The sequence below is a fragment of the Panicum hallii genome, chromosome 7 (genome assembly GCF_002211085.1).
Source record: "Panicum hallii strain FIL2 chromosome 7, PHallii_v3.1, whole genome shotgun sequence".
In the NCBI taxonomy this organism is placed as follows: Eukaryota; Viridiplantae; Streptophyta; class Magnoliopsida; order Poales; family Poaceae; genus Panicum; species Panicum hallii.
In genome coordinates, this window is record NC_038048.1 from 40,110,084 (window position 1) to 40,137,026 (window position 26,943).

Below are 26,943 nucleotides of genomic sequence, written 5' to 3' on the forward strand. Positions count from 1 at the left end.
TCCAGCTAGCCAGTACATCCCGGTAGGTCACCGGAATAAAAACGCGGCGTCAATTCCTGACGGGAATGTGGCGTGTACCCTACACAAACGCACGCAGAGCGGTGTTCGCGCGGGCGCGACGAGTCCCAGCGCGGGCCCGCAGAGCCGCAGGAAACCGCACCAGGTGGTCCAGGCTGGGGCTCAACTGCGACCTGTTGCGCTGCGTCAGGCCAGGTGAGCCGTCAATCCTCCCGGTGATCCAGCCGCGCGCTCTCCCCCCAGCCCGGGGCTCCACGCCACACGCAGCTCAGTCAGCTACAGCCCCCCGTCCCGTAGCAAGCAACCAGCAGCGCAGGGCGAGACATGTCTGCAGCTCAGCCCTGCATCTGCTACGACTACGACTGCAACGGGCTCAGTAAAGTAGGGGCTCTTCTCTCTATCCCTTCTCGGATTATCGCCGGCGGTATCTCGTCCGGCGCTGCACGCGTATCCCGGCCCTTTTCTGTACGAAAATGACCTGTGACGGTGCCTTCGTTCCGCGGATCAGTCTGGCCCTTTTCGAGCGAAAATGACCGCTGCTCAGCTTGGTCGCCATCTGCATCCATCGATGCGAATCTTTGTTTTGCTCTCGGTTTTTCTCTGCACATGGTAGTGCTAGACTCTGGACATCCGAACAGCAGCTCCAGATTAAACCGAGACCCGAAACTTCGTCTCCGCGTCCAATTACCGAATACCTCTTCACCTATAACTATAATTGTATCCTAATCACAACACAAGGTCCAGTTAGAAATTTCCTGTCAGCTCGGCACGCCTCTATCTATGCTTGCCAGTCACCGCAAAGTGAGCGCCACCAGGCGGGCGGAGGCGGACCCAGGCACCCAGCGTCCTCCCATGTGCCCTGCCCCCCCGCGCGTACAGTGCGCAGCGCTGGGCCGGGCACTGCTGCTGCTACAGCGCTGCATGCCTGTCCCTGCATCGCCACTTTGTAGACTCTAGTCTAGTCCAGAGACAGGCGCCAACGTTCAGTCAGGCCGAGGCGCCTGCAACTCTTTACTTCCCCCATCAATTATTGCGCAAAGGAAACCCTGAAAAGACCGGAACGAAATACTACAGTAGTAACAGATCCAGCGTACGTATGTGCGGATATACGTATAGCAGCCAAAATAATGAAGAGCCTCTCTAAATTCAAAATCGTTTTCTTTGCAAATGAACTGAAATGAATTTTTTTTGCAGATGTCGCATCCATCCACCGTGGAGGCGGACGACTTGTGGTCAGAACACGAGGGTGCACAATGCACGAGTTCTGTTTGCTACCATATACACGTTTATAAAAATGGAGAGCATTTCTGTTTCGGCAAATTTACCGACCCTATGTGAAATTGAGTTTTTTCAGGGAAGGTTTGAATTTTCTTTCACTAAAGTTCAGATAATCTATGTTAGGGAAGCTCAACAACTTCTCATTTACCTGATGACCAATTATGAAGTAATTACCAATTACTATTAAAATAGAAACTAGCCTTTTTTGAGGGGTGAATACAATCACTGAGCAAACTGGCAGCCAAAAAGAAAAAAAAGGAAAGAATTACAGTAAAATTGCCATAAAAAATCAAGCCGCTTTATAAATGGTTCCACCCCGGGGGCCAACGCCTGGCACGGCCCTATCCCTATCCGGCTATCCCCATCACTCCTCCCCACAAGCCCTGTCCACCACCAACACACTCGTACGAGGCTAGAGAGCGCCATGGCTTCTCGTGACGCCGCCACCTTCCAGGTCTACCGGCCCATGCCCGCGCCGACTCCGGCGCCGGCGCCGATGTCGCTGGCGGCCGCGGCGCCCGCCTCCGACGTCGCGGCGCCCGCGCTGAAGAAGGCCAGCCCGGGCGCCGGCAAGGACCGGCACAGCAAGGTAAACGGGCGCGGGCGGCGCGTGCGGATGCCGATCGTTTGCGCGGCGCGCGTGTTCCAGCTCACCCGCGAGCTAGGGCTCAAGTCGGACGGCCAGACCATCGAGTGGCTGCTCCGCCAGGCCGAGCCCTCCATCCTCGCGGCCACGGGGTCCGGCACCACCCCCGCCGTCTTCTCCTGCTCCTCGGCGCCGTCCACCTCCTCCCCCGCCTCCGCGGCGCACCCGCTCCTCGGCAAGCGCCCGCGCGAGGACCACGAGCCGGCGCCCGCGCCCGCGCCGTTCTGGGCGACCCTGCAGGCGCGGCCCGTGGCGTGGGGCCTGTCGCCGGCGCAGGAGGCCGCGGCGCAGGCGTACGCCTCGGTGGCGGCGCAGCAGGGCCACCATCTCAACCTCCTCTCCGTGCTCTCCGGCGCCGCGAGGCCTTCAGAGGAGGAGTCCCGGTGACCGCCGCCGCAGCTTTGCTACGTTAATTGCATGCGTCGACGCGTGGCGCGCTTTTCCGTCTGGTTCCGTGCATCCCCGGGGTGCATTCCGTGTGTGTTTTTCCTGTGATCTGCGGTGTGAGGGGAAGAAGGCGGCGAGCTGAAGGATCAACAACTCGCGATCTGGTCGCCGGGGGTAGCGGTTGTAGATAGCATTCGTCAGGTTTTGTGCTTGTGATCGAGCTTGTTCGTTGTCTGGGTTTGTGCTGTGATGATCAGGGCTCTGCATGCCCAATGTCAGCTGATCTGAAATTCTAGCACAATGCCGGTGTGAGTGTGACATTGCTTGCTGTTGCAATAGAAACCTTGCCCTTGAGAATTCGGAAGCTATTTTATTAAAAAAAAAGAATTCGGAAGCTATTCAGCTATGATTTGTCGGCTTCTCGCGGAGATCGATAATGGCTGCTGAGATTGGCTTCTCCTGGGACTGTGAAACGATGATGGATCACCATTCACCTCCCCCCACATCACATTATTTCACCATCTCACATTCTCATCTCATGGCAGCTTGCTACCTTTCATGCAAACCCAGGCCACATGCCGTTTAGTCGTTGCCAGGGAACAGGGTAGCCCATGCTACCGCCCTCCTTTTTCTCTCGGCTACGAGTACGTGAATTGCTTTGGCTCTGCGCTGCAGCAAAAGCTGCGGCTCCAGCACTGCCCTGCCCTGCTCTGCGTCTGGGACGGCGTCTGCACTTTGCCTCTGAAAGGTTCAGGCTGTTTCGCCGGACATGATTCGTGTCAAGCTGTAGGCCATTGGCTCTGCGAAAAGGCGCACGACCTTGTTGTACAGACCATGCTCGCAGACTTTTCGCACTGTATCAAGTATCAACGGGTCACTTTGTTCCAAATTCTCAGACTGATCACTTGATCTGTTGGTACCAGTACAAGTGCACAACTACTGCGTGTCTGCGTTGCAGATTATACTCGGCGTAGTAGTATTGAAAACGCTCGGCGGACGAAGTACGTGCGGACTCTGATCGAGATTCAAGATGATGAATAATGGCCATGGCCAAGGCCATGTCGAGGGAGAAGCAGGCAAGCCGCTGCTGCACGGACCTCAGGCTCAGACTGGCCCATCCGGTAGTAGGTTGGTGGCGGCCAGCTAGCGACTAGCGAGAGCCGCATGGCCTGGCGGCCTGGCCTATGGATATTCCTTCCAGTGGCTGTTGGCGCTGGTCCTACGCGACATGTCAGTAATGCGTACTGGGAGGGGGCCCTTTTGGTTCGAGGTGAAAAGATCTTGCATCGGTGTGCCATGCTGCGCTCAGCGCATTACATTTCGAATTGTGGTGAAAATTAACTGTTTGCGGGGATAGCTCAGTTGGGAGAGCGTCAGACTGAAGATCTGAAGGTCGCGTGTTCGATCCACGCTCACCGCATGTTCTTACCTCCTCACCTGCTCTTATTTGTGTCACCTTATCCCGTCTTACCATCCTTGTCTGTTTTTTTTTTAGACCTTGCTCCTTAGACTAGACAGTCTAGCTGTCTAGCTGATGCTGTGCGCATGTCATTGACGGGTTGCTGTTGCTCAGTGATGAGAGTAAAGCAGCCTTTGGCAAGGCAAAATTAACCCCATACATTTCTTCCAAATGGTACAGAATTCTGAGCTCTCAATCTTGGGCCAGCCGGTTTTAGTGGCGGAGCCAGAACTTGCGCAATATAATGGACGATAAGTTATAATGACTATAACAAATCTATAATAATAACCAAAGTACAAATTCTAAATATAAATAATTAAAGAATATTACAAAATAGTAAAGACTACTACAATATAACTCTACGATCCCGTTGTTGGAAGAGATTGATGATCTCATCTTTCACTAGACTGGAGAATTCTCTCTCAATAAATGTAACCAAATAATTGTTTAAATTTTCATCACCCATTTTGTTCCTTTGCTTGTTCTTCACAAAATTCATTGTGGAAAACACTCTTTCATCACTAGCAGTGGCTACGGGAAGAATTAGCACCAACTTAAGAAGCTTGTAAACAACATAATATTGTTTATCATTTTCTGTGTCCACAATCTTAACTGAAAGCTCACATAGATTTTTAAAATTTTTAAACCTAAATTCCTCGGTTGCGAAATCCTTAGTGGGTTTTGTTGCATTCGGCCTATGAGCCATATTTGACAGTATAAGTTTGTGTATACATATTAGTATTTTCTTCAAAATCTTGAGTATGTCAAGGATTACAGGGGTATAACCCTGCCGCCACCCCTGGCCGGTTTGGATGCACAATACGGTTCTACAGCAACTTAGAATATGATTTGCATATGTATGTGTGACATAAATATTAGGATTTGTAATTAAGCTTTAAGTAGGAAAGGACAAAAGGTGAAAAAGATCCGTCACCTTTTTTTTAAAAAAGAAAATTCCAAAAGGGGCAAAACCGAAAAAGAGCTTTCACCTATAAAGAAAAGGGGAAAAGAAGAAGAAAAAAAAACACCATCAGTTTGTGCGTATAAAAAGATTTGTTAGCTTTGAAGGGGGAAAGGGAGAAAAGAGCCTTCACTTTAAAAATAAAAAAGAAGAAAACTCCAGAATGGAAAAAACCCGAAAATAGAGCCTTCACGAATCACGGAAGGGAACGGAAAAAGGAAGGGAAAAGCACCATCTGTTAGCTTCGAAGGGGAAAGGGAAAAAGAGCCTTCACTTTAAAATTAAAAAAGAAGAAAACTCCAGAATGGTAAAAAAGCCGAAAATAGGGCATTCACGAATCACGGAAGGGAAGGGGGAAAAGGAAAAAACACTGCCCCCATGCAGGATCGAACTACAGACCTTCAGTTTACAAGACTGACGCTCTACCACTGAGCTATAGGGGCTAAAGTGCTCGCGTTTGCAGCATCGACGATCTAATCACCGAGCGTTGGGACCTTACCCGACATTGCAAGGTATTGTATCGACGGGGCTTATTACTTATGTGGCGCAACTCTAGTGAGCTTCTTCCCGAACGAGTCGCTCCGATAGAGCCATAGATGAGAATGGCACAACGCACCGACTCAGGGTGAGACTGCATGTGGACCCGACGAGGCGAGTATTTGCAAGGCGGGCGTGCAGCTGCCAGCAAGAGGCGTAGATTGGCTTGGTTATCTCTTGTGAATGGAGTTACACTATTACCGCCTGATCCTCCAATTGAGAAATAAGATTACTTGTAAGAAGGGCAAAATATCACTTTTTCCAAACGAATCATAGAATAATGTTGATTCTAGCTTACCGAGATAACGGAAATGACATAGGAGAAGATAAAAACTTGGATTAATAGTGTGGAAAGACTTCAAAATTATCAGTTACAGATACGGAATTTAGATGAAATGGTCCCCACCATGGTGCCGTCGAAACGGTGCTAGAGTATCTCCAGCAGATTACTCGTCTATCGTACCTTATATTTGTATATTTGCTCTCTCCATTGCTAATAACACTTTTTGTGTTTTTAAGTAGTTAATGTTGTAGCAGATTACTTGATAGATAGGGTGGAGGAAGAAATTCCCTGTATTGAAGATGAAATTGGTAAGTTGCTGGAGCACGTTTCATTAGTATAAAAGCATATTTATTTTACACTGGAGAGAGATGAATACTCTAGGGCGGAGAAAGGCGGAGAAAGAAGAGGACGTAGTGGGCTGCTCTGTATTTTGGGCCCCAACTTTGAAGCCTTCGCCGGCCCAACCGCGTCCAAGCCTCCTCCTGACTTTGCTCTGGTGACTTCTTTGCTCCTCTCGATGCCGCGGGCGCCTGCTCTGTTCTTCACAGAACACGAACCCTAACTGCCGGAGCTCGCGGTTCGATAAGTTTGACCACGGCGGTAGGAGGCACGGTGGGCGGAGGCGCGGCGCAGCAAGGCCATCGCGCGGTCGCCTGACCGTGCGTGCGTGCGTGCGGCAGAGCCTGTGGTGCGGCAGCTCGTGAAGGCCACTACCAGCTTCGCACTGCGACCCAGTGCGGGGGGACGAAGCGGCGGGCGGGACGCTTGAGCAACTGACGCCCGAGGAGCAGGGGAGGGAAGCGGCGGGGAGCTGGAAGCGCCAAGGTAAAATTCGTGAGCAGGCCTGATTTGTTGTCGTTTGTGGATGTATCAGACTATCCGCGTGTTCCGCTATTGCTTGCTTGTCTTGTTCGTAGATTTGTATGTATGAAATTTCGATATGCTTTTCAAATTTCAATTTTAGCCTTTTCAGATTGCACGCGCTCTACTTTTGTCCTGACTTTGCCACTGCTAATCCGCTTACATGGAATTACAGAGATGAACGTGGCAGTGCCACCACCACCACCACCACATCTTCGCCTATATGAATTCGCCAAGACCGCCCTCATCAAAATTTTTGCCTTTCCTTATGCCACGGTCCGTTACATTGCTCCTCTCTTTCATGGTTTTCAATTTGTTGCAAATCAGCGAGAAAGTTGGCAGCAGAATCCTGAAACTAGTATTGCATTTGCTGGTTGTCAAATGTGTAAGGTCTGTGACTTGTATTGCGATGGTGGAGTTGATACGGACAAGTGGTGTGATGCCCAGGTTGGCCACTATATTGGAATCGGTACGCTGCCTCCACTAGCCTGAGCCCTCCATGGTCTATTGCTTTGACTGTCAACAAGTTAATTTGATCTTGATCATCATACCAATTTCTACAACAGATGCCTCTGCATCAGGTGTCAGCGATGCCCGTGAGCTATGGGAGAACAAGAGGAAACCTTTCACTGCTGAGTTCATCGAGTTGGATCCTTCTGATGTACACCCTCCCTCCATACCTTCCTAGTTTCTACACACACAAATGCACTAGTGCTGGCATGAAGTCTTCAGTGCTGACAGTTAGCTTTTGTTACATTTGCATGGCAGGATGATTTCGAAGCTCAAGTGCAGGAAAAAGGCATCCAGGCAGATATAGTTTGCTGTATGCAGCACTTGCAGGCAAGTTGGTTGTTCTTTAGAGTTCTGGATCTGGAATATGATATACTTGTGAGCTTTGCTAATCTTCATAATTTATCCTTTTTGAAAGATAGTTATGCTTTGAGAGTGAAGAACGGGCAAAGAAGCTTCTGAATAATGCATCATCACTTCTCAAACCTGGTGGCTACTTTTTTGGCATGACTCCTGATTCGTCGACAATATGGTACATTCACTACATGAATTTGTTCTTATGTCCTAATGTCTTCTCTTTTTTTTTTGCCTCAAGCTATTATTCAAAATAAATTTTCTTCTAAGCATGGGTGTTCATCCACCAACCAAGCAAAATATGTATTGCTGGCATTTATGGCTTCATTGCAAATAAAGCTTAGTTTACCTTCTCTAATACAAATTTAGTGTGCAATGTGCTTGAGCAAACTCTGTTCTTGTTCTCGCTATTTTGATTGGTATTTTGTTTTCTGTAGGACAAAATATCAAAAGAATGTTGAGGCTTCACATAATAAAGGTCTGAAGACTGTTCCAAATAGCATTCGCTCGGAGAATTATACCATTACCTTTGAAGTTGAGGAAGAAAAGTATGAGCTGGAATTGTTTCGTAAATGCTGAAAGTTTTTGTTATATTGACTTCCTGAGGGGATCGTTTGGTCTATGGTCCAGGTTTCCCTTCTTTGGAAAGAAGTACCAACTCAAATTTGCGAGTGAAGCAGTATCTGAAAATCACTGCCTGGTTCACTTTCCCAGCCTTATGAGGTGATTCTTTCCTCATTTATTTTCAACATTTTGCTGTTTAGCTTTGTCGTCATGAAATCATGATAACCTAGAACCTCTATAAATTCAAGCAAGTTGGGTGATAAGAGTTTTCACAATGCTAGGTTGTGTTGAAACAGATTAGCAAGGGAAGCTGGACTTGAATATGTGGAGATCCAGAATTTAACTGAATTTTATGATGATAACAGGTAGCTATTTCCATGTCAAGACCTATGTTGTTTTCATGGAATTATTGTCTGCTATCTTTAAGCTATTACTCATCATCTGCTGTCCAAAGAAATGTAACGTTGTGACTACAAAAAAAGAAAACGTGGATGCCCGAACTGTATTTAACTTTTGGTTCTGACTGATCCAGAACACAATTTGCTCCAATGCTTGGTGGTTACAGTGCAAGTTTTTTGGATGCTCGTGGAAAGCTTGTTACTCGTTCCTATGATATTTTAGGTAGTGCAGAATTCTTTTTTTTTGCTGCATTGGATCATAAGGTCCCAGTTTACTCAATGTTTCCACCTGGTTTCTGCAGGCTTTTATTCAACTTTTGTATTCCAGAAGCCTGACCCAGATGCAATACCACCTATTGTAACACCCGACTTGCATGATACTGATAGTTCTCAGGAAGAGGTCTGTTTCTTCTGCTTAGTAGCTAGCTGTAGGTTTTTATTTTCTGTTTAATTGGAAAGTGTTATTGGTCTCACACTTTGATTGAAATACTAGGATTGGCTCCGGCAGCAGCAGGCAGCCGATGACGGGAGGCGTCCGCATACAGATGTGCTTCCCTTGGATCATGAGAAAGGCATCCTGGGTCCTGGACCTGCAGATATGAGACTTTAGCTGCTGGTAATTCAAATCCGGCTTGAACTAGGGTAATGATGCTTTTAGTGTTTTTTTCCCTCCCACTGAGGACAATCTCCGGTGCCTCCACTAAGAATTCACGAAAATATAGAACAACATTACTGAGGCTAGCCAATCTTGGCAGAGACACTGTTTTCTTTGTACAATTTCGGCTTTGCCCAAATTGCCTGGCCGCAAGCTGACTGTAAGCCCTCTTCCCCGCAGAGAGAACATATTCTGATTGCAACAGGTTTATCAAGCATAAGTGCTGGGTTATTACTAATGACGCGCAAGAGGAATCTCTTCATCAAATCCTTTTGCTTCCGTGCTTTCCTGCCGCTCTATCACTTCTGTCTGGGTCCAATTCAACCGTGTTTGTCCATCAGCTAAACCGTATGAGTAGGAAAATGCACCCAACGCAGACAGGAAGTGTTCTCGTCAGCTCTTCATCACCGTGATCTGTCACTGAATTTAATTGCCTTGTCCATTTGTCGCCGGATATGGCGTGGTGCATCCACGCTATCACCAAGGCCAAATTAAACTTTTAAGGACTCCGGTCTCAGCGTCTAGACAGGAAAGTAATCCTGTATTACTCGTGTTTTCGCGGTGTTTCTATTTTTCAATAAGGCCGTGATTGTGAGCAGCGAAGTAAGGCTAGGTGATGCGTCCACTGTAGCCAAACTTTGAATTGCAAAACTACAGTTTTTCTTCTAATGCTATTTTTTAATGAAGGAAGCTTTATTAAACATAAAGATTCAAACTCTGTAACTAGGCCTTATACACAACCAATATAAAACTGAAGGAAGAAAAACAGCAGACTGTCCCTTTTTCACTCGTACTTGCCGTAGAGCATCTCAGATGTGGGCTCCTCAGCGGGATCGCAGCGATGGTTATGGGCGTTGTGTGATCCATCCCGAAGAACGCGAGGGTGCGTGAACCAATTTTGCTACATTCAGGTTGATGCTATGCCTAATAATGAGAAATTTTGTGGTCTTATGTGCTGTCTCATACTCTAATGAAATCATATTATCCAGCGCTATGCATTCCTTTTTTAGTTTCTCAAGGATTTGTAAAACTGAAATTAGCAAGCCTTTCCTAAGTGGCAACCTTTTCTTTCTTGAACTCTGAACTTCTTCCATTTTTTGAACTCAAAATAGTTGCTGCCCATGTTATGTATTTTCTAAACATTTTCATCATAATGGCTGCATTTCTTTGATACAATTGCGACATGCCATAAGGAAACATTAAATGAAGAACTTGAAACAACTCAAAGTTACAAGAGGTTTGCTGAAAAATACCTTGGTCATGTTGCTGGCTATGTGCATGTCAGCTGGATTCTCCTCTTTTTTTTTCATTTTGCTATTTTCCAAATTTATTTTAGATCATGTGCATTTATTAGGAGTAAAAAATCAACTGTGATCTTGTTCTACTCTCCATGTGTTGCTAGCGCCAGCTTGCTGAACCACCATCAACTGTGTTATAGATTTAAATTGTATTTGTTGAGTGTTGCTATTCCTAATTTGAGTACAAGGTTAACAGTCTTAAATGAATCTCCACCTTGATCATATATACCCCCCTTTTAGATTAACTCATACTTTAGTTAAAAATATAATTTAATGCGTTTTCGCGAGCATATTTCCCCTTAGTTAAGTATCTTTGTAGTCCCTACGATATGAAATCTTAATGTTGTTTCATTTTTAACTGTGGTAATTGGTAACTGTTCAAACCAGTTTGTCTGAAACTGGAGCCAAACCGGCTGCCAAATATTAGATGTTTGGCTTGGATCTGGGTTCAGCAAAATTTATTTGAACTAGACTAGTGGTTAACTCTGACCATGGATGCTATAATTATGTGTTCTCTGCTTAGGTGATTTAACTGATCTTGTGCTTATTTGTTTCTATTTAAACACACTACTGCAATCATTATAATGGTTTCCAGAGAATGCAGTAATCCAGCTTTGCCCTTATTTTGTAATGGTGTCAGTTTAAGGTCACAACAGCTGTAGCTTGTCTGGAGGAGGGTTTGAAGAGCTGATCAGCAACCTTTCACAAGACAAAGGTCGATTGGTTCATCCACGACATGTACATTCTATTCTTTAAATATAGCATATGTCAAATTCCCTCACCATCTGTTGACCCTCCCTCTCCTCTATTCGTGTGCCTGCAAAAAGAAAGGTCATTTTGGAAGACGCTATGAAGCTTTGCAAATGTACTCAAGTTACATAGGTAGGAGGACAGGTTGGAACCGTTGTGAGTGTATAGAGTTGTGGTTACTTGGGCATTGTGGCTGTGCCTGTTATTTGTCTGGAAGTACAGATTGATTGGACATATGCTATCCAGAATATTAATATGAAAATGATTGGTAAACAATGTTTCTTGGCTTTTAACATGTGGTTTGTGTCTTTTTGTTTGGACATATGTTATCCAGAATATTAATATGAAAACGATTGGTAAACGATGTTTCTTGGCTTTTAACTTGTGGTTTGTGTCTTTCTGTTTGATGTTTGTTTTTCTCATGTTTGTGTTGTTTATGTACTATTTGAGATTTTGAGGTGTTTGATTCTTTACTACAGATCGGGAGGCCATTTGCAATCACTTTGTGGGCCTTCCATCTTATAATGGTTGCTTTGTGCGTGCCAACGAGAAATAGAATCAGATCATCGGCCGGGGATGGCAGTCCAGGAGGGCTTAATGTCGGTCGGAGCAAAAGTTTGACAAATTCGGAATGCTTCAATTTGTAAATGGTTGGCTAATATGATATTATGTAGTTGCCATGCTTTATGGGAAGATAAAAATTCTCTAAAATTAGATATTTTGCATCGCTGGATAAGGATGAGAAAAATTCTAGAGTTAAATATTTTGTAAACAAGAGTGTGGATGTTGCCATATGGCAATACTACAACACCTATGATCACCTACAAATAGAGGTGCTCCCCTGCCATACCATGATATAAGAGGTCTTAAGTATGAGGTGTCATGGTAGTCATGTAGTATAGTTGTATCATGATAGGGTAGCCACATGGAGAGTATAAGAATCTTGTGTTGTACCAAATACGATGAATAAAGAGTTGAGTTTGAGTTGGTCTCCCGTGTTGGTGTCTAGATGAAGGTCTCCTCGATGTAGTGTGGATATAAGATCCGCAGAAGAATTGGTATCACACTATTTTAGTACCGCTACTTGGAAGTCGGTGTTAAGATCAGAAGCACCGATTTCTCAACAGAATAATATAGATTTTCTGGTAGATTGTGCACTAGTTGCGACTGTGCCAATGGTAGCTAACCCCTGCTACACCATGTGATCCTTTCGATTCCTAGTATTTTTTTTCTTAAATTTCTTTCACTGATTTATATGGCCCACGGCTTCTAAGAGAGAAAAAAAATGAAGATTATCCAGTAGACTACGGTGGCAACTCTTCTATCTTGTTACTTCCGAATTCTTTTAAAATCTTCTTAAATATGAATTGTTATTTTCAATACATACGAAAAATTAAACTAATTTTATTTGTTACCTAAATAATGCCTTTCCATCCAAGACTGGGAAGACTAAAATTTTAGAAAAAAATCCCAGAATCTGCACCCATGATTATTCGAGCTAGCTTCACAAAGCATTCATATTTGCTGTTCCCTAATTCTAATTTTGCTGTTTGGTTGCCAAAGAATATTTCATAAACTGCAGGGCAGGTTCTGAACTCGGATTTACTGATTTTTTCACTCGTAACTTGCCGTAGAGCATCTAAGATGTGGACTCCTCGATGGTGGGAGATGTCGTCTGGCTCGCGGCGATGGCTACGGGCGTTGGCTGCCCACGAGCCATCATCCGCTTCAATTCTGGCGGAGGACGGAGTCAGGGTCAGTGCAGCGGCTTTGCCACACCATGCCAGCGTGATCGATGCAGTAGAACGCGAGAGGGCCCGCAACGCCGAGGAGCGCCCCTCCCGCGGCGGCCGGGGCGGCATGCCGCGCAGGGCCCAGACGGCGGAAGCGGAGAGGGAGCACCACAAGTCCTCTCTGCCACGCGCGGGAGACACGGCGGCCTCGACGGCGGAGAACGCGGCGTTGTAGGCGCCGACGGTGTTGGCGAGGCGCGGAGGCCCCTGGCGAAGTGGAAGGCGGCACCGCCCGCCGCGCCCCACAGGAACAACTCGCCCACGAAGCCGATGATGTCGTAGACGAGGTGCCAGTACGAATCATAGACCGGCCGGTCGCGGCCCATTGGCTATATCTGCAGGTCTCCGGCGACGCACCGGCGAGGTCGCTGGGGCTAGCTTATTTGAATCCATCGCCTTCAATTTGGAGTTTGGACGTGTCATGTTGTATGCATGTATGACCAAAGGTTTAAGAGTTGGAATTATACATCTATCGTAGAGTCGTGAGTGCGCTCGTACAGACAATTGTCAATTATGGCATCATTTCGGGGAGTAAATTATATTATTAGGATACGAGAAGTAACCACTTTTCATGATGGGTGAGAAGAAGTTGCATGATTCTCTGAGCATGCTTTTCTGCAACAATGAGGTACTCAAGAGTTTATATCCCTACGCAACAATGAGCGGGCTGAAGGTGGTGCTTGAATCAAGCGATGGGATGAGATCGTCAGTCAGCGGTCTTTGCTTTGATATCATTGAGTTAGACAAGAGTTTTAGCAATTTTAAAATTGCTTGGTGCGTAGGGATATAAACTCAGTTGCATATAATTGTGCTTGTATGGGATCGGACACTGAATACTCCCTGAGTGGCTAATGGGATTAGTGGCAGCTGATTGTAATCTTGTCTCAAATTGATGAAAATTTGGTGATGCTAAAAGAAATACCTTTCTCTAACAATAAGCATCTTCGAACATTAATTAGTCGTCCGACTTTACCTGTTCCTTACGTGATATATAGCAACCCAATATTTATGGAGATCAGTTGTGATTAAATATTTAACGTCTTCGACCAAGCACGTGGTTGTTGTGTGCTTGTAATAAGTTGCAAAGTGATGCTTTATTTTAGTTGTTGATGGAAAATTGTTACACATTTCCATGTTCTTTCTAAAAATAGGAGTAGCTAATGATCTGTCATAGATGCATCTTTCTAGTAGCAGTTGCAAAGTGATTCTTTGTATGCTTGTATAGATACATCACTTCGGTACGAGTCACAACGACCTATTCGAGGGATACTTAGGCCCTGTTTGTTTACCCTAAAATATATAATCTAACTTATTTAATCTCAAATGATCAACAAAAAATTCAGATTATAATCTGGATTATATAATCCAACATGTCAAATGATGATAATCCTATAAGCTATAAAATAGCAGCTTATTTCAGCTTATTTTCGGCAATCGAGCTAACTACCCATCGAACTTTGTAATATTTACCCGCCACTGCCATTACAATGAACGAATCGTTTTTTCTTTTGTTTTGACCGACGCCTCTTGATGCCCGGCGACTGCCCCTCCATCTGTTCTTCCCCAAATCAAGAGCGTCCAAGCTTTGGCTTACCAGGATTCGTTGAAGACGAGGAGCGGGGTAGTCGGCGGGCATCGCGGCTGGTGTCCCGCATGACACCCAGGCTGCGGCGGCCGCCAGCCCCGGCGGCGCGGCCCGGAGAGGCTTGGCTGCTGTGGCCACCACCCTCGGTGGTGCGCTCCGGTGATGTGCAGGCGCCGCACCCAGCATGTGGCGGCCAGCGGGCGCGCTGCCCGGCGCGGTGTGCTGGACCTTGGCCTGCACAGCGCCCAAGGCCCGAAGCTAGGGCGGAGGATCTGTAGCGCGCGGCGGCCTGGTCCGGGATAGACGCGGCGAGCTGATCCAGCATGGGCGCGTTGAGCTGGTCTGCCGCCGGTGGGTGCGTATGTGAATTGTTGTTCTAGAATTTCTCAGATTCTTGCTTTGTCACTTTGAATCCAAGACAGCAAGCACAGCTAGCTAGCAGCAGCAAGCACGACGAGCAGCTAGCAGCAGGAAAAGCGCAAGCACAGCCAGCAGCTGTAGAAGAACATTACAGATAGTACTCATTCAAAAATAATAATCCAAATCATTAATAATCTAGTTTGCCAAACAGTTCACAGCTTATTTCCCTCCATCTCCTAATAATCTAGATTATATAATCCACTACCAATAAGCTAGATTATATAATCTTTAGGGGAAACAAACAGAGCCTTAAGCTAATCTTTCTAAAATAGAAGTAGCTAAGAGATACATATAAAGAACGCTAGTTGCGTCTCTATTTACGTGCACGCCATGTGCATCATATAGGGAAGATAGCAACCGTGGAGTTCGTTGACTCCATCCCATATGTTGTAACTACAAAGATGCTGCTCTGCTAAGGGTTCCCGTGCCGAAACCCACCATCTGCGAAGGCCTTGTCTTCCTCTTCGCAAACCTCTCCCTTGCAGGTTGAGCAAGAAGCCCGTGCATAAGCGGAAACCAACCCAGAACTCTACCAGCATTTCGCCAACCTGGTCTCCTCCTTGCCGAGCTCAGAAGGCTTGTCCCACAACCAGTTCTACCGCCATGACCAAGGTTGGTACTCCAGCCTGGTGCCCATAGTCGGCGCCATGGTCGCCGACGCGTGCTTCACCGCGCGGCCATCGGACATCGTCGTCGCCACCCTGCCCAAGTCCGGCACCACGTGGATCAAGTCGCTTCTGTACGCCAACGTGCACCGGAGAGAGCACCACCCCGCCACCGCCGCCGACAACCACCCTTTAATCTCCGTCGGCCCCCACGGGTGCATCAAGTTCTTCGAGTACCAGCTCTACACGAGGAACAGGGTCCCGGACCTCGACAAGCTCCCGGACCCAAGGCTCTTTGCGACGCACCTCCCGTTTGTGTCGCTGCCGAGGACCATTGCCACATCGGGCAGCAAGATCGTGTACGTGTGCCGCGACCCCAAGGACCACCTGATCTCTCAGTGGGACTTTGCGAACAAGTTCAGGGTCATGAACCAGCTCGAGCCCCTCTCGGTGGAGACCGCCGCCGAGCTGTTCTGCGCCGGCTTGTCGCCGTTCGGGCCATACTGGGACCACGTGCTCGGGTACTGGCACGCACACCTGACGCGCCCCCAGCAGGTGCTCTTCTTCAGGTACGAGGAGATGCAGAAGGAGCCGGCGGCGCATGTCCGGAGGCTGGCGGAGTTTGTGGGCCATCCGTTCGGTGTCGGGGAGGAGGAGGACGGCGTGGTGGACGCCATTGTGAGGGTGTGCTCTTTCGAGCACATGAGCGGGCTGGAGGTGACCAGGAGCGGCAAGACTGATCTTGTCATCGGCACGGTGGAGAACAGCTCCTTCTTCCGGCGTGGCGTGGTGGGGGATTGGGCGAACCATCTCTCGCCGGAGACAGCGCGGCGCATCGATGTTATTACCGCGGCTAAGTTCATGGGTTCCGGTCTTGTCTTAGCGTCTAACGGCCAGTAGTAGTTGCAGGTAGAAATGTGTGCTTCCAGTATAATGCCATGTGTGTATGCTGGTACAATGTGTATATATGAATAATAATCACGGCCAAAGTTGATAGGTTCCATCGATATTTCTTCAACTTTTCAGTTGCATTGTTGGGTTATTAAGATGAAACCGAGCCGAAAACTGTTTAAGATGTGTCTAGTCATTGCATAAGGTTTTTGAAAAAAAAATCGTTTATAGTATATATATAGTCATTGCAAACGGTTTTCAAAAACTTGATAATAATTCGCAGCATATGTTAATTTAGCCTTCTGTATCTTTTAAGTTAAGTTCAATTTGCTAATGAGATTTGATGGAGGTGCATAGCATGTCCATTCTATCTCCAGTAAAATTATGAAATATTTCCAAACCTTTTAAGACTGGTGCAAATTGAGCCTACGCCATCGTTACATTTTCACCTAGGTGTAGATTCCCTTTTTGCTATATACCTACAACGTTTGCAAAGATTTTTAAAATTTTATTGCTAAAACTAACTTAATTAATAAGAGAAAAGAAATTAGTAATACACAAAGAAATGTTTTTAAAAAAAATTCTGCAATTAGTAATTACAAATCTTTTCCTATCAATCTCTATGAACAATTCTGACAAACTAGCTAAGATGGAAATCTTATTATTCATGAAATACCATAGTCACTGTTCTGTCAACGGCCTTATGTTTTAAAAGAATGTTTTAGTAATACACATAGAAATGATTTTTTTCAAAAATAATCTACAATTAGTAATTACAAACCTTTGCTTATCTCAACAAAGATTTTTGGCGAACTAGGTCGGAAAATCACCATGGTCACCTTGCTATTAATGAACCTTATTGCTTGTCACTAAAAGAATAGTTAATCAAAAATACAAATGCATGTACTAGGACTCGCACCTAAATAGGCATTTTGAATCTCAAACGCAAGAAAAGGTCATCCATGCGAGTTCATGTGCTTTTAGTAGCCACGCGGACTAACTATTTTTTTCTCAAACGGAAACTGACCTTCCCATTTTAATAGTACTTGATAATTGATATGTCTCTATATCTAAAAGAAATGGAAAGTGCCAGAACGTTCTCATCATTTAGTTTGAAATAGCTTAACCTACTGCTAATAATATGCTACTCTAGCTAAGTGGGGCATATGAGATTGGCACATGTAGCACAACTAATATTGTTACGCAATCTCGTGCGTCATGCGGACAGCGACCCAGCATATAGTAGTAGCTAGTAGAGTAAGTTCCATTTAGTAGTAACCACAAAGATGATTCGCCGCTTCAAGAAAAAAAATGCTACTGGGTTACTGGCATATTAGCCCCCAATTCCGAATTCCTGCGTGGCTCGTCGTCATAGTGCACAGCCATGTCTTCTTCCTCCATGCGAACCTTTCCCTCACAAGCCGAGCAAGAAACCAACATGGAAACAAAGACCAACCACCAAGAACTCTACCAGCGTTACGCCGACTCGGTCTCCTCCTTGCCTAGCGCGGAAGGCCTGTCCCACCTCCAACTCTACCGCCACCACCAAGGATGGCACGGCAGCCAGATGTGCATAGCCGGTGCCATGGCCGCGGGTGCGTGTTTCGCGGCGCGCCCCTCGGACATCCTCGTCGCCACCCTGCCCAAGTCCGGCACCACGTGGGTCAAGTCGCTTCTGTACGCCACCGTGCACCGCGGAGAACATCCCCCGGATGCCGCCGACCACCCTTTCAACTCCTTCGGCCCCCACGAATGCGTCAAGTTCTTGGAGTACCAAATCTACACCGGCAAGAAGGTCAACGTCGACGACCTCGACGAGCTCCCGGACCCGAGGCTCTTTGCCACGCACGTCCCGTTCGTGGCGCTGCTGGCTGCAGTGGTTGCCTCGGGATGCAAGATCGTGTACATGTGCCGCGACCCCAAGGACACCGTGGTCTCGCTCTGGCACTTCACGAACAGGCTCAGGGCCAGCCAAGGGCTCGAGCCCATCCCGGCGGAGACCGCCGCCGCGTTGTTCTGCGACGGCATGTCGGCGTTCGGGCCCTTCTGGGAACGCGTCCTCGGGTAGTACTGGCGCGTCCCGACCGGGTGCTCTTCCTCAGGTACGAGGAGGTCTGGAGGGACCCGCCGGCGCATGTCCGTAGGCTGGCCGCGTTCGTGGGCCTCCCGTTCGACGTCGAGGAGGAGGAGAGCGGCGTGGTGGACGCCATCGTGAGGCTGTGCTCGTTCGAGCACATGTGCGGGCTGGAGGTGACCAAGAGCGGCAAGACGGAGTTTTGTATACCTTATACAAACCAACTAAAGGAGAGACCAAATACAGCTACCATCACGTGTGCCTGGACTAGTCCTGTAGAAATAGCACTGCTCAAGTACAGAACCTCTTGTATACCGTACACGTAACACAACAGCAAAGTTCGTCGCTAGTAACGGAACAAGCGCCTTCTTATTCGGCACGCACACGCTCACGCACGCTACAAGAGGAACCCCCGTCACGCCGGTACGGGCGGCGCCTTCTTGAACACGACCACATGCGGCTGGTCGTCGGACACGGTGAGCCACGCGCGGCCCCTGTCGTCCCTGAACACGCCCAGCTCCTCGCACTCGGTCGGGACCCCGCACCACGCCAGCCTGTACCCGTGGCGGTGCCCCTCGACGCGGAACACCCTCTCCCGGCCGCCCGCGGTCGGGGCCAGGACCGGGCCGGTGACAACGTGCCGGCGGGCGCCGCTCACGTCCTCGTCGCCGCGGCCGGCGACGTGCCACTCGGTGGTCTGCACGCACGTCGTCGCGGCGGCGAAGTGGACGGCGACGTCGAAGGAGACGCGCACGGTGCGGTCGCCGCCGTGGCCGTGCAGCGGGGTGAGGCGCACGGGGAAGCCCCTGCGGAGCGGGTCGGCCTCCTGCGCCACGAAGAGCGGGCACCGGAACACGTTGGGCGCCATGGTGAGCCCGCCGCCGCCGCTCCCGCTCCCTTGGCCGGCCGGGAGCACGTAGTAGTCCGCGTCGGCGCTCAGCTCGTGCCCGTCCGTGTCGTACACCGGCGACGGGGCCGCGGCGCCGCGGTAGAGGGAGGCGGCTAGGACGACGGAGAGGAGGAGCGGGAGGCGCACGGCGCCGGGGCCGCCCATGGCTGAAAGCCTGCCTTTGCTTCGAGATTCTGCGTTGGAGGAGGACTGAGAGTGCGACTTCGAAGCTTGAGGTTTGCACGAGTACCTCGGGTGAGTATTTATACCGTCGTGGAGTGGAGCTGCCGGCTCTCCTTCCTCCTGGACGTGTACGTGCCGTGGAGCCATTTTCTTGTCGTCCGGCCACGCCGTGCATGCCCGCCGTATGCCCATCTGTACCCCGCTATCAGCTACTGGGAAAAGGGAAACTGCAGCGATGCGATGCGGCATGGTGGCATTCACCCCGCTGCATTGATGGTGCATTCGTCCGCGTGCCATTCTGGGAACAAGCAGCGCAGCATTTTGGGATTTGGGGAGCGAACGGTAGTCTTGAACGAACGATGGAAACCTCACGGCAATGATGGAGCGGGCTCGCGAGGCGCTTGTCTTGAGCAGAACGCGGGGCACGGGCGTCTGAATTTGCTTCCCAACCAACCTATCTTGGCTCCTGCGGCGGAGCACGTCGGCGCGGCGGGAGATCGTGATCGATCCGGACACGGGTCGACGCCGATCAGGCTCGCATGCGCAACACGCGTACACGGAGCGCTAGGCTGAGTAGGCTCTGCTGGGATCAACTTGTTTGCGTTGCATCACCAATCACCGACCGCTCGCTCGGACGTTCAAGCGTTCTGTTCCATGTGGTTTTCGAGGAAAAAGATCGGTCGCGGTGGCTCCGTGGCCCGTGGGCGCCGCCGCAACGACGGCGAGCACCACTGTCGACCTCCGTGAGCGGTAGTTAGGCCGATGAAAGCTTCCAGACCATTTGAGAACTTGGGTTCCGACCCAGCCCATCGTTCGGTGCTGCCTAGTGGCCCAGCTTCGACCCACGCGATATTCGGCCTCCTCCAATTCAGCAGTTTGGTCGGCCTGGTCTCGGTCTTGCAGCTTTTCGCTACTATGAGCCCAAATAACTGCCAGTTTTAATATCCATTCTGATTACCTCTAATTTTGTTATTTTCTCGCCAATAAACATGAACACGCAGATCGGCAAATGTATGAAGAAATTTGCCTTGAATAATAGCTTCACAATATTTTCAGTTTTTTAAATCTCGTACCATCAAAGCTCCTCCTATTCAGAGTTATATTTTCATGTTCTGACACACACTAGTACAGAGATCAGAAAGGTACAGCAGAAAACAATTTGGAAAGGTAAGCTCTTCCATTCAACAACATGCGCAAATGGTTAATTTCTCGGTCCATGCTTCAAAGCAACCGCTTGGAGCAACACAAAGTTGATCCAAAATCGTACGCGGAAGGAACTCAACTGCCCCGATCCGGAATTAGATTGGGGCAATCTCAGCTACGGCTACCTCGCAACAAAAGATGGCGACGCCGCAGCCCGTAGCATCCTCTTCTCGTCGTGCCGACAAGGCAGCCATTGCACCGGACCTCCTCACCAACCAGGCCGGTCGGGCCGCGCGGTCATTGCAGCTCCTCGACGGCCTGCTGCACGCACCTCCACGACCGCTGGAAGCTGACGAAGCCCATGAACCAGAACTCGAAGCCGTCCACCGTGGCGACGCGGATGTACTTCTCCTCCGGCCTGTCGGCGTTCTCGCTGGGCCGCACCTCGCCGACCCGCCGGAGCGGGACCACCACCTTGTAGGTGACCCGCGCCGTGTCGCCCTTGGGCGAGGCCACCGTGATGGGGCGGTCGCTGCGGAAGGCGACCTTCTTGGTGGACACGAAGAGCATCCCGGCGATGGGGCCGCCCGTGGTGTAGAGGTAGCACTGCAGCGCCTTGACCAGTCGCTCGCCCTTGTCGGCGGAGAAGGCCTGCCGGAACACGCGCTCGACGCCGCCGGCCTGCAGGATCCGCGCGCCCAGGCTCAGCTTCCCCTTCACCGTCTCCGACAGCTTCGGGCCCAAGGTCACTGCAACACGATCGATCGCGCACGGATCAGATTTCGATCAGGACTTGATGGTGTTCACGTGATCTTGATTGATCAACGGTGGTCGATCGGAAAGAAGCTACGCAACCACGGAATGCATGCATGCATGCATGCTAACTCACCATGCTCCCTGAAGCCTTGCGCCCGCCTGCTCAGCTTGCTCACCCAGTGGATCACCTGGCCCTTGCTGCCTGCGGAAACACACTAAGCACATCAGCATTAAATGGTTCTTTAACAGTAAAAACATATGATCACGATCGGTACTCACTGTGCTTGTAGCCGAAAGACGCATACGGGCTGGGGTGCGTCAGCGAGACCGCGAGGTGGTCGCCGTCGCCCTTCCTGAAGGACGGATCCCTGGACGCCGCCTCCTCTATCCCGAACGCCTTGGAGGTGACCGGGACCCCGATGACATGGCCGCCGCTGCTGCTCGACTTCCTCATGGCTGCTAGAGCTAGCTCAGCAGAAAAAAAAAAGAGCAGAGAGCTGGGCGCTGGTCTCGCCTGCGTCGCGCTGAAGAATGGAAGAAGAAGAACTGGAGGTCGATGCCTTAGCGTGTAAGGAATCGCGGATTGGTACCGGAGCGCAGCCGCCGAGGGCGCCATTTATAGGCGCGGCGCGGTGGTGGAAGCTTTGAGGGAGGCTGGCAAAGGCGAGTGGATTTGCGGAGTCAGCAGCCGGGCCGGCCGAGTCACCAGCGGCTCAGAAAGGCGTGGTCCACGTTCGCCTAAAGCAGGCAGGCGTAGACCCCGGCTCCTCCTCCTCCTCCCGTCGGCCTACTGCTTCGGTTCGCCTCGCGTGCGGCCACGTCGGCCGGAGGGCCACCCCGGCCATGTGAAGGCCAGGTGCGCCCGCGCGGGATACTCATCTGCCCCCAAAGGCAAAACGATTCCGGATTTCTCTACGGGATCCGGAGGCCCGGCGGCTTTCCGAGAAGCGCCCCATGTGCCCGCACATTCTCGCCCGCACCGGGCTGCATGGAGAAAGGGGTGGCGTGGTGTCGGGGGGAGTAAGGGCGGTGTGCTGTGGCTAGGAGTAACATGCGCGGCCGATCGGGTGATGTCGACGGCCTAGATCGCGCAGGGGCTGGAGCGACAGAAAACACTGCTCCCGAGATCGCGTCCGCAGCAGGCGGTCGATCGGCGGCCGTGACCCCACCGGTCATGTGGAGGCTGGGCCCGGACCCGACGTGTAAAACGGCCAGCTTTCCGGACTGCAGAGGCGATGGATCCGGCGAGGCGACAGCTAAGCTGCGTCTCCTCTCCCGTCGTCGAGGTCGCCATTCCCGGCTGCGCCCTCGCGACTCCAGCCGTCCCGGTCACCTCCCACGCAGCGCCGACTCGGACGAACCGCGACCGCCTCACCTAACCGGCGTAACCGTCTGGCACGCGCGCGCGCGTGCTCATCCGGCTGTGGCGAGCGGCGCGGCGGCAGGCGGGCACCGACGCATGGGCGCCGCGCCGTCCCTGTCGCCCTCGCCCGCAATAAACCCGGCAACCGGGTGGGGGCGTTGCCAGCGCTGGCGACGCGAGGCCGGCGGATTTGCCGTTCCTGGAGGGGACGGTGGCGGGGCGCGGTGGGCGTGCGTCCCCGTGCCGTGGCTTTGCGCGTTGCGTTGTCAGATGGAGGACGAAAGCCTTGCAGGCTTGCAGCTGCCCACTCCGGAATCAGGAGCGGATTCGGGGGGTTGGGCTCCTCCTCTCGTTCCGGCGTCGCCATCGGCGTATCTCCGCCGTGCCATACGTGTCGATGCGGGGATGCCGGATGCATGGACATGTTGCCGACCCGACGGGTGGAACGAAATCGCTTTCTGGCCGACCGCGCTGTCCTTCCAAGAAGAGAGGAATGGCATGCGAGTTCAAGCGCGACGTCCCCAGTTTTGATTTTTTTTATAAAAAAAAAATCGGTTGTTCTAGTACATTACTAGTAGGAGCTAAGCAAAAACATTACACCTCTGCAAGACTGTAGCTACCCAAGTGGTTCGAATTTTAGTGCACTGCTGTGAACGCCTAAATAGACAGCATTATTATATTCTGCTCCAATCGCCGAACCAGCTACAAAGCGTAGCTTCATTCCTGAAGATCTAACGCAAATACACAATATACTTCTTTCAATTATTGTTTCAAAGGCAAAATATTCCGATAACGAACGGCCTAAAACATAAGAGTATGTTTATACCAAATGATACGATGCAACAACTAACCACTAGTATTTCAGGGTTCCAAAAGCAGAGCGACGGCGCCAACCAATCATTCCGAAGTCGGATGAAGATGAACCCAGGAAATCTTGGTGCAAAGGCACCAGACCAACAAAGCAGCATCGGCGCATTTCTTTACGCCCGCGGGCCAATTAACACGGCCGGTGCTTCGCTGTTAAGGCCAAGTCGCTGCGCTGTCTGTGTGCTATTGATTAGGTTCCGAGGTTCACTTTCTGCTAGCAAGTGAGAGACTGCTTAAGAGTGCCAAAAGAAAAGGGGCACCAGCTATATACTTCTCCCGGAATCATATATAGACTGCAAATTCCAACAAAATATAGCTGTAATGTCTCACGAAGCTTAATCATAGATTGTCGTGTGTTGTACCCGCAAGATCTCGGTAGTTTAGGTACGACAGCGCGCCGCGGGCAGGCTGCGGTTGGTTTTGATCCCCATCAGTGAAAGTGAAAAAACCCACACCATTTTAAATTATAACATATGTCGTGGTTTCATTACGACAATTATTATGTTCATACTTAACTTCTGTGACACAAGCTTGATGTTATTAAATTCATATTACCAAATGCTTGTGATTATGATCTTTGTGTCACATGAATTACGTTACTATATCAATCATGGGTCGAGTGAAACAAACTTATATTACTAAATTCATATTACCAAATACTTGTGATTATGATCTTTATGTCACATAAATTACATTATTATATCAATCATAGGTCAAGTGAAACAAACCTAAGTTATTAAATTCATATTACAAAAATACTTACTTACGAATGTGATCTTTGTATAACATAAATGGCAATATTATATCAATATATCGTGGGTCGAAGTCATATCCTAGTAAAATGAGATGTTTTGTAATTTTAAACGGCGGGGGTACTAGCTAGTATGTGATGCTTTAATAGACTTTTGGTTCTCCAAAATGTTGCTACATCATGTTAGGGCTGTTGAGCCTAATATGTGACTGTGACATGTCTAGACCGAAAGTGCAAACTTTTTTGGTGTGAAACTTGGTAGAACTAAGGGTTGTTTGGTTCATTACCGAACCGCGCCACAGTTCTCAAGCCGCAACTGCAGCCAACTGCATCAGACGTTTGGTTAGCGGTGTGATTTACGCACGTTGCAGAAACACTATTCATTTTTGCCGCCCCGCAGGCCGCGACCCCTAATGTTTGGGGATTGTTTCATTTGCCATTGGTTAGGTGCAGTGTGGCACACCTAGATGGTGTCCAAACAGATTCTAAATTATAGAATTTAAGTTCATTGCATTAGGGGAAACTGAATATTTACATGAGCAAGCAAATTTAAGATGGCTGATGCCAGAAAATGAATATTTACATGAACAAGCAAATTTAAGATCATTGCATTCCGGGAAAACCAAGATAACCAAATACATAAAGGAAATCACTACGCTGATAGAAAGCCTTTCTTCTAGCATTTCTCCATAATACAATCAAGTTTGAATGTTTGCTAGTACTAAATTTTTGCATAGTCTTGCGCTGCAACATAGCCAACCTGTATGTTCACAAACAATCTGGTCATCTTGAAAAAAGGAATACTTAGATCTTATGAGAACCTCGCTCGTAATTATTGTTCACGGATAGATTCCAGCTTGGTACCAGAGCTTTAACTAGCAAGGGTAACATAACAAAGGGGGGTTTAACATTCATCTGTTCTTTGCAGAACAGCAACGGACAAGCAGGATCGGTACCAGCCACAAAGTAGTGATCAGAATTCAGCTCACATTCCAGGAATTGCACAAACATTTTTGTTTTTCATTCCATTTGTAAAACCGCATAGGAGACACTTTTGCCGTGGCACCAAAGCAGAATTACCCGACACCACAAATCTCTTGACCTAAATTTCTCCTACCATGTATATCGGACTTGCTCCACTGCCAAAAACGCCAAGCAATCCACCAAGAGTTTTTAAGCCTACTGCATATGAACACCAGATGAACCAGACGACCACAACAAAACACGACGCCCGACCAAACTGAGCCCTCTGGTCATTGCGACTGCGCAATGGCCTTCTCCAGCTCCTGCAGGGACACCTGGTACCTGACGAACCCCATGAACCAGAACTCGAAGCCGTCGTCGGTCACGACCTGCACGTACTTCTGCTCCGGCCGGTGCCTGTTCTCGCTGGGTTTGGCCGTCTTGACCCGCCGCAGCGGGATGGTGACCTTGTACGGCACCCGCGCCGTGTCGCCGCTGGGGGAGGTCAGCGCCAGCGCCCGGTCGCTCCGGAAGGCGATCTTCTCGGTGGATATGAAGAGCATGCCGGCGATGGGACCGGCGGTGGTGGACAGGTAACACTGCGAGGCCTTGATGAGCTTCTCGCCCTTCTCGATGGGGAACCACCGCCGGAAGACCTTCTCCACGCCGCCCGCCTGGAGGATCCTCGCCCCCAGCGACAGCTTGCCCTTCACGGTCTCGTACAGTTTTGGGCCGAGAGTCACTGCAAATCAGGCAGGAACACGTTCAGAGCTGAATCCATGTGCAGGAAAAAGATGGCGAAGGATGAAAGGAGCCATCCCCATCCAAATCCAAAATTGGTTGGAGATCGCGAACTCACCATGTGCTTTCAGGCCCTGGGCGACCCTGTCTCCGTTCCTGCCGAATTTTCCAGCCCGCGCCGCGGTGGCTGCAGGGTTCCTGGCGCCGCCGTGGTAGGCATCCCCCTTGGCTTTGCTCGGGAAATCCGGCTCCTCGATGCCGAACGCCCTGTTGCTCACGGGGATGCCGATCACATGCTCGCGCCGTGCCTTCTCCATCCCTTGTTGATCGACGCGACGACCGACGAACCGAAGACTTCTCTTCTGTTCGGTTGCTGAATCCGCGGCTGAGCTCCCGGACTCTGCGGCGAGGTGGTTGCTGGTGAGCGCGGTGGGTGGCCTGCTGAATGTGCGTGGGTTGTTGCTGCTCGAGCTCCGTGCTCCAAATGGGAAGAGGCGGGGCGTCTTTTATAAGCCTGGAACCTGTCAACCAGCGAGAAAAATATTTTTTTTTCTGCCGTTCGCAACGATCAAAAGCTGGGTGCCTATCTAACTCGCTTTTGGATGGAACAGTCATCATCCCCCACGAGGAGTTAAAAGGATATAGAAGAAGATTTCCAATGTGCAGTTGGCCCCCTACCTAATGCATGTGCTGCTCTCTGTTCATGTGCCATGAGTGGCATCCACGCATGCACCGGGCCGGGGTAGCATATCCATGTTCATCCAACCTGTTACGTGCATGCATGCAGTTCGGGGCCCGAAATATCCGTGCCACAATCTGACCTAAAATATTGGCATGGTTCCGAACGGCCATTCAAATGGGGGGAGGTCAAGTACTATCAGATGCAGACGAAATCGTTCGGATTAGCAGTTTGCGGTTACTTTGCATTGTTCAGGCCAATGCAAGGAAAGCTCTAGAATA

The 26,943-nt window shown here is 49.6% G+C and overlaps 7 protein-coding genes and 2 non-coding genes across 9 annotated transcripts; 5 read left to right on the forward strand and 4 right to left on the reverse strand.

Annotated features, from left to right (window-relative positions):
• Nucleotides 1-1,720: 1,720 nt before the first annotated feature.
• LOC112901498 (transcription factor PCF1-like) lies at nucleotides 1,721-2,630 on the forward strand. The gene has a single exon (XM_025970429.1). It carries the CDS (start codon nucleotides 1,721-1,723, stop codon nucleotides 2,327-2,329), a length of 609 nt encoding a protein of 202 aa, XP_025826214.1. The 3' UTR covers nucleotides 2,330-2,630.
• A 1,046-nt stretch (nucleotides 2,631-3,676) lies between these two features.
• Nucleotides 3,677-3,749, forward strand: TRNAF-GAA. The gene has a single exon. It is a non-coding gene; the product is annotated as a tRNA-Phe (tRNA).
• Nucleotides 3,750-5,120: 1,371 nt separating this feature from the next.
• TRNAT-UGU lies at nucleotides 5,121-5,192 on the reverse strand. Its single transcript has one exon. It is a non-coding gene; the product is annotated as a tRNA-Thr (tRNA).
• An 873-nt stretch (nucleotides 5,193-6,065) lies between these two features.
• LOC112899827 (mRNA cap guanine-N7 methyltransferase 2) lies at nucleotides 6,066-9,149 on the forward strand. The gene is made up of 12 exons (XM_025968441.1): nucleotides 6,066-6,394; nucleotides 6,606-6,706; nucleotides 6,821-6,899; nucleotides 6,997-7,091; nucleotides 7,199-7,270; nucleotides 7,363-7,472; nucleotides 7,732-7,842; nucleotides 7,925-8,017; nucleotides 8,155-8,223; nucleotides 8,391-8,479; nucleotides 8,559-8,656; nucleotides 8,750-9,149. Exons 2-12 carry the CDS (start codon nucleotides 6,608-6,610, stop codon nucleotides 8,864-8,866), a joined length of 1,032 nt encoding a protein of 343 aa, XP_025824226.1. The 5' UTR covers nucleotides 6,066-6,394; nucleotides 6,606-6,607; the 3' UTR covers nucleotides 8,867-9,149.
• Nucleotides 9,150-14,147: 4,998 nt separating this feature from the next.
• LOC112901013 (cytosolic sulfotransferase 15-like) lies at nucleotides 14,148-16,367 on the forward strand. Its single transcript, XM_025969824.1, has one exon. It carries the CDS (start codon nucleotides 15,405-15,407, stop codon nucleotides 16,260-16,262), a length of 858 nt encoding a protein of 285 aa, XP_025825609.1. The 5' UTR covers nucleotides 14,148-15,404; the 3' UTR covers nucleotides 16,263-16,367.
• Nucleotides 16,368-17,637: 1,270 nt separating this feature from the next.
• Nucleotides 17,638-18,733, forward strand: LOC112900160 (cytosolic sulfotransferase 14-like). The gene is given in 2 exon segments (XM_025968930.1): nucleotides 17,638-18,325; nucleotides 18,328-18,733. Coding segments are annotated over 2 exon segments (1,014 nt in total). The 3' UTR covers nucleotides 18,654-18,733.
• On the reverse strand, nucleotides 18,624-19,381 carry LOC112900786 (alpha-amylase/subtilisin inhibitor-like). Its single transcript, XM_025969586.1, has one exon. The coding sequence runs from the start codon at nucleotides 19,379-19,381 to the stop codon at nucleotides 18,743-18,745; it is 639 nt and encodes a 212-aa protein (XP_025825371.1). The 3' UTR covers nucleotides 18,624-18,742.
• A 1,088-nt stretch (nucleotides 19,382-20,469) lies between these two features.
• Nucleotides 20,470-21,896, reverse strand: LOC112900161 (putative GEM-like protein 8). Its single transcript, XM_025968931.1, has 3 exons — nucleotides 21,578-21,896; nucleotides 21,432-21,500; nucleotides 20,470-21,291 (listed from the first exon to the last, which is right to left on the reverse strand). The coding sequence occupies exons 1-3, from the start codon at nucleotides 21,750-21,752 to the stop codon at nucleotides 20,840-20,842; spliced, it is 696 nt and encodes a 231-aa protein (XP_025824716.1). The 5' UTR covers nucleotides 21,753-21,896; the 3' UTR covers nucleotides 20,470-20,839.
• A 3,353-nt stretch (nucleotides 21,897-25,249) lies between these two features.
• LOC112898717 (GEM-like protein 4) lies at nucleotides 25,250-26,475 on the reverse strand. Its single transcript, XM_025966992.1, has 2 exons — nucleotides 26,102-26,475; nucleotides 25,250-25,984 (listed from the first exon to the last, which is right to left on the reverse strand). Exons 1-2 carry the CDS (start codon nucleotides 26,298-26,300, stop codon nucleotides 25,533-25,535), a joined length of 651 nt encoding a protein of 216 aa, XP_025822777.1. The 5' UTR covers nucleotides 26,301-26,475; the 3' UTR covers nucleotides 25,250-25,532.
• Between the last annotated feature and the right edge of the window lie 468 nt (nucleotides 26,476-26,943).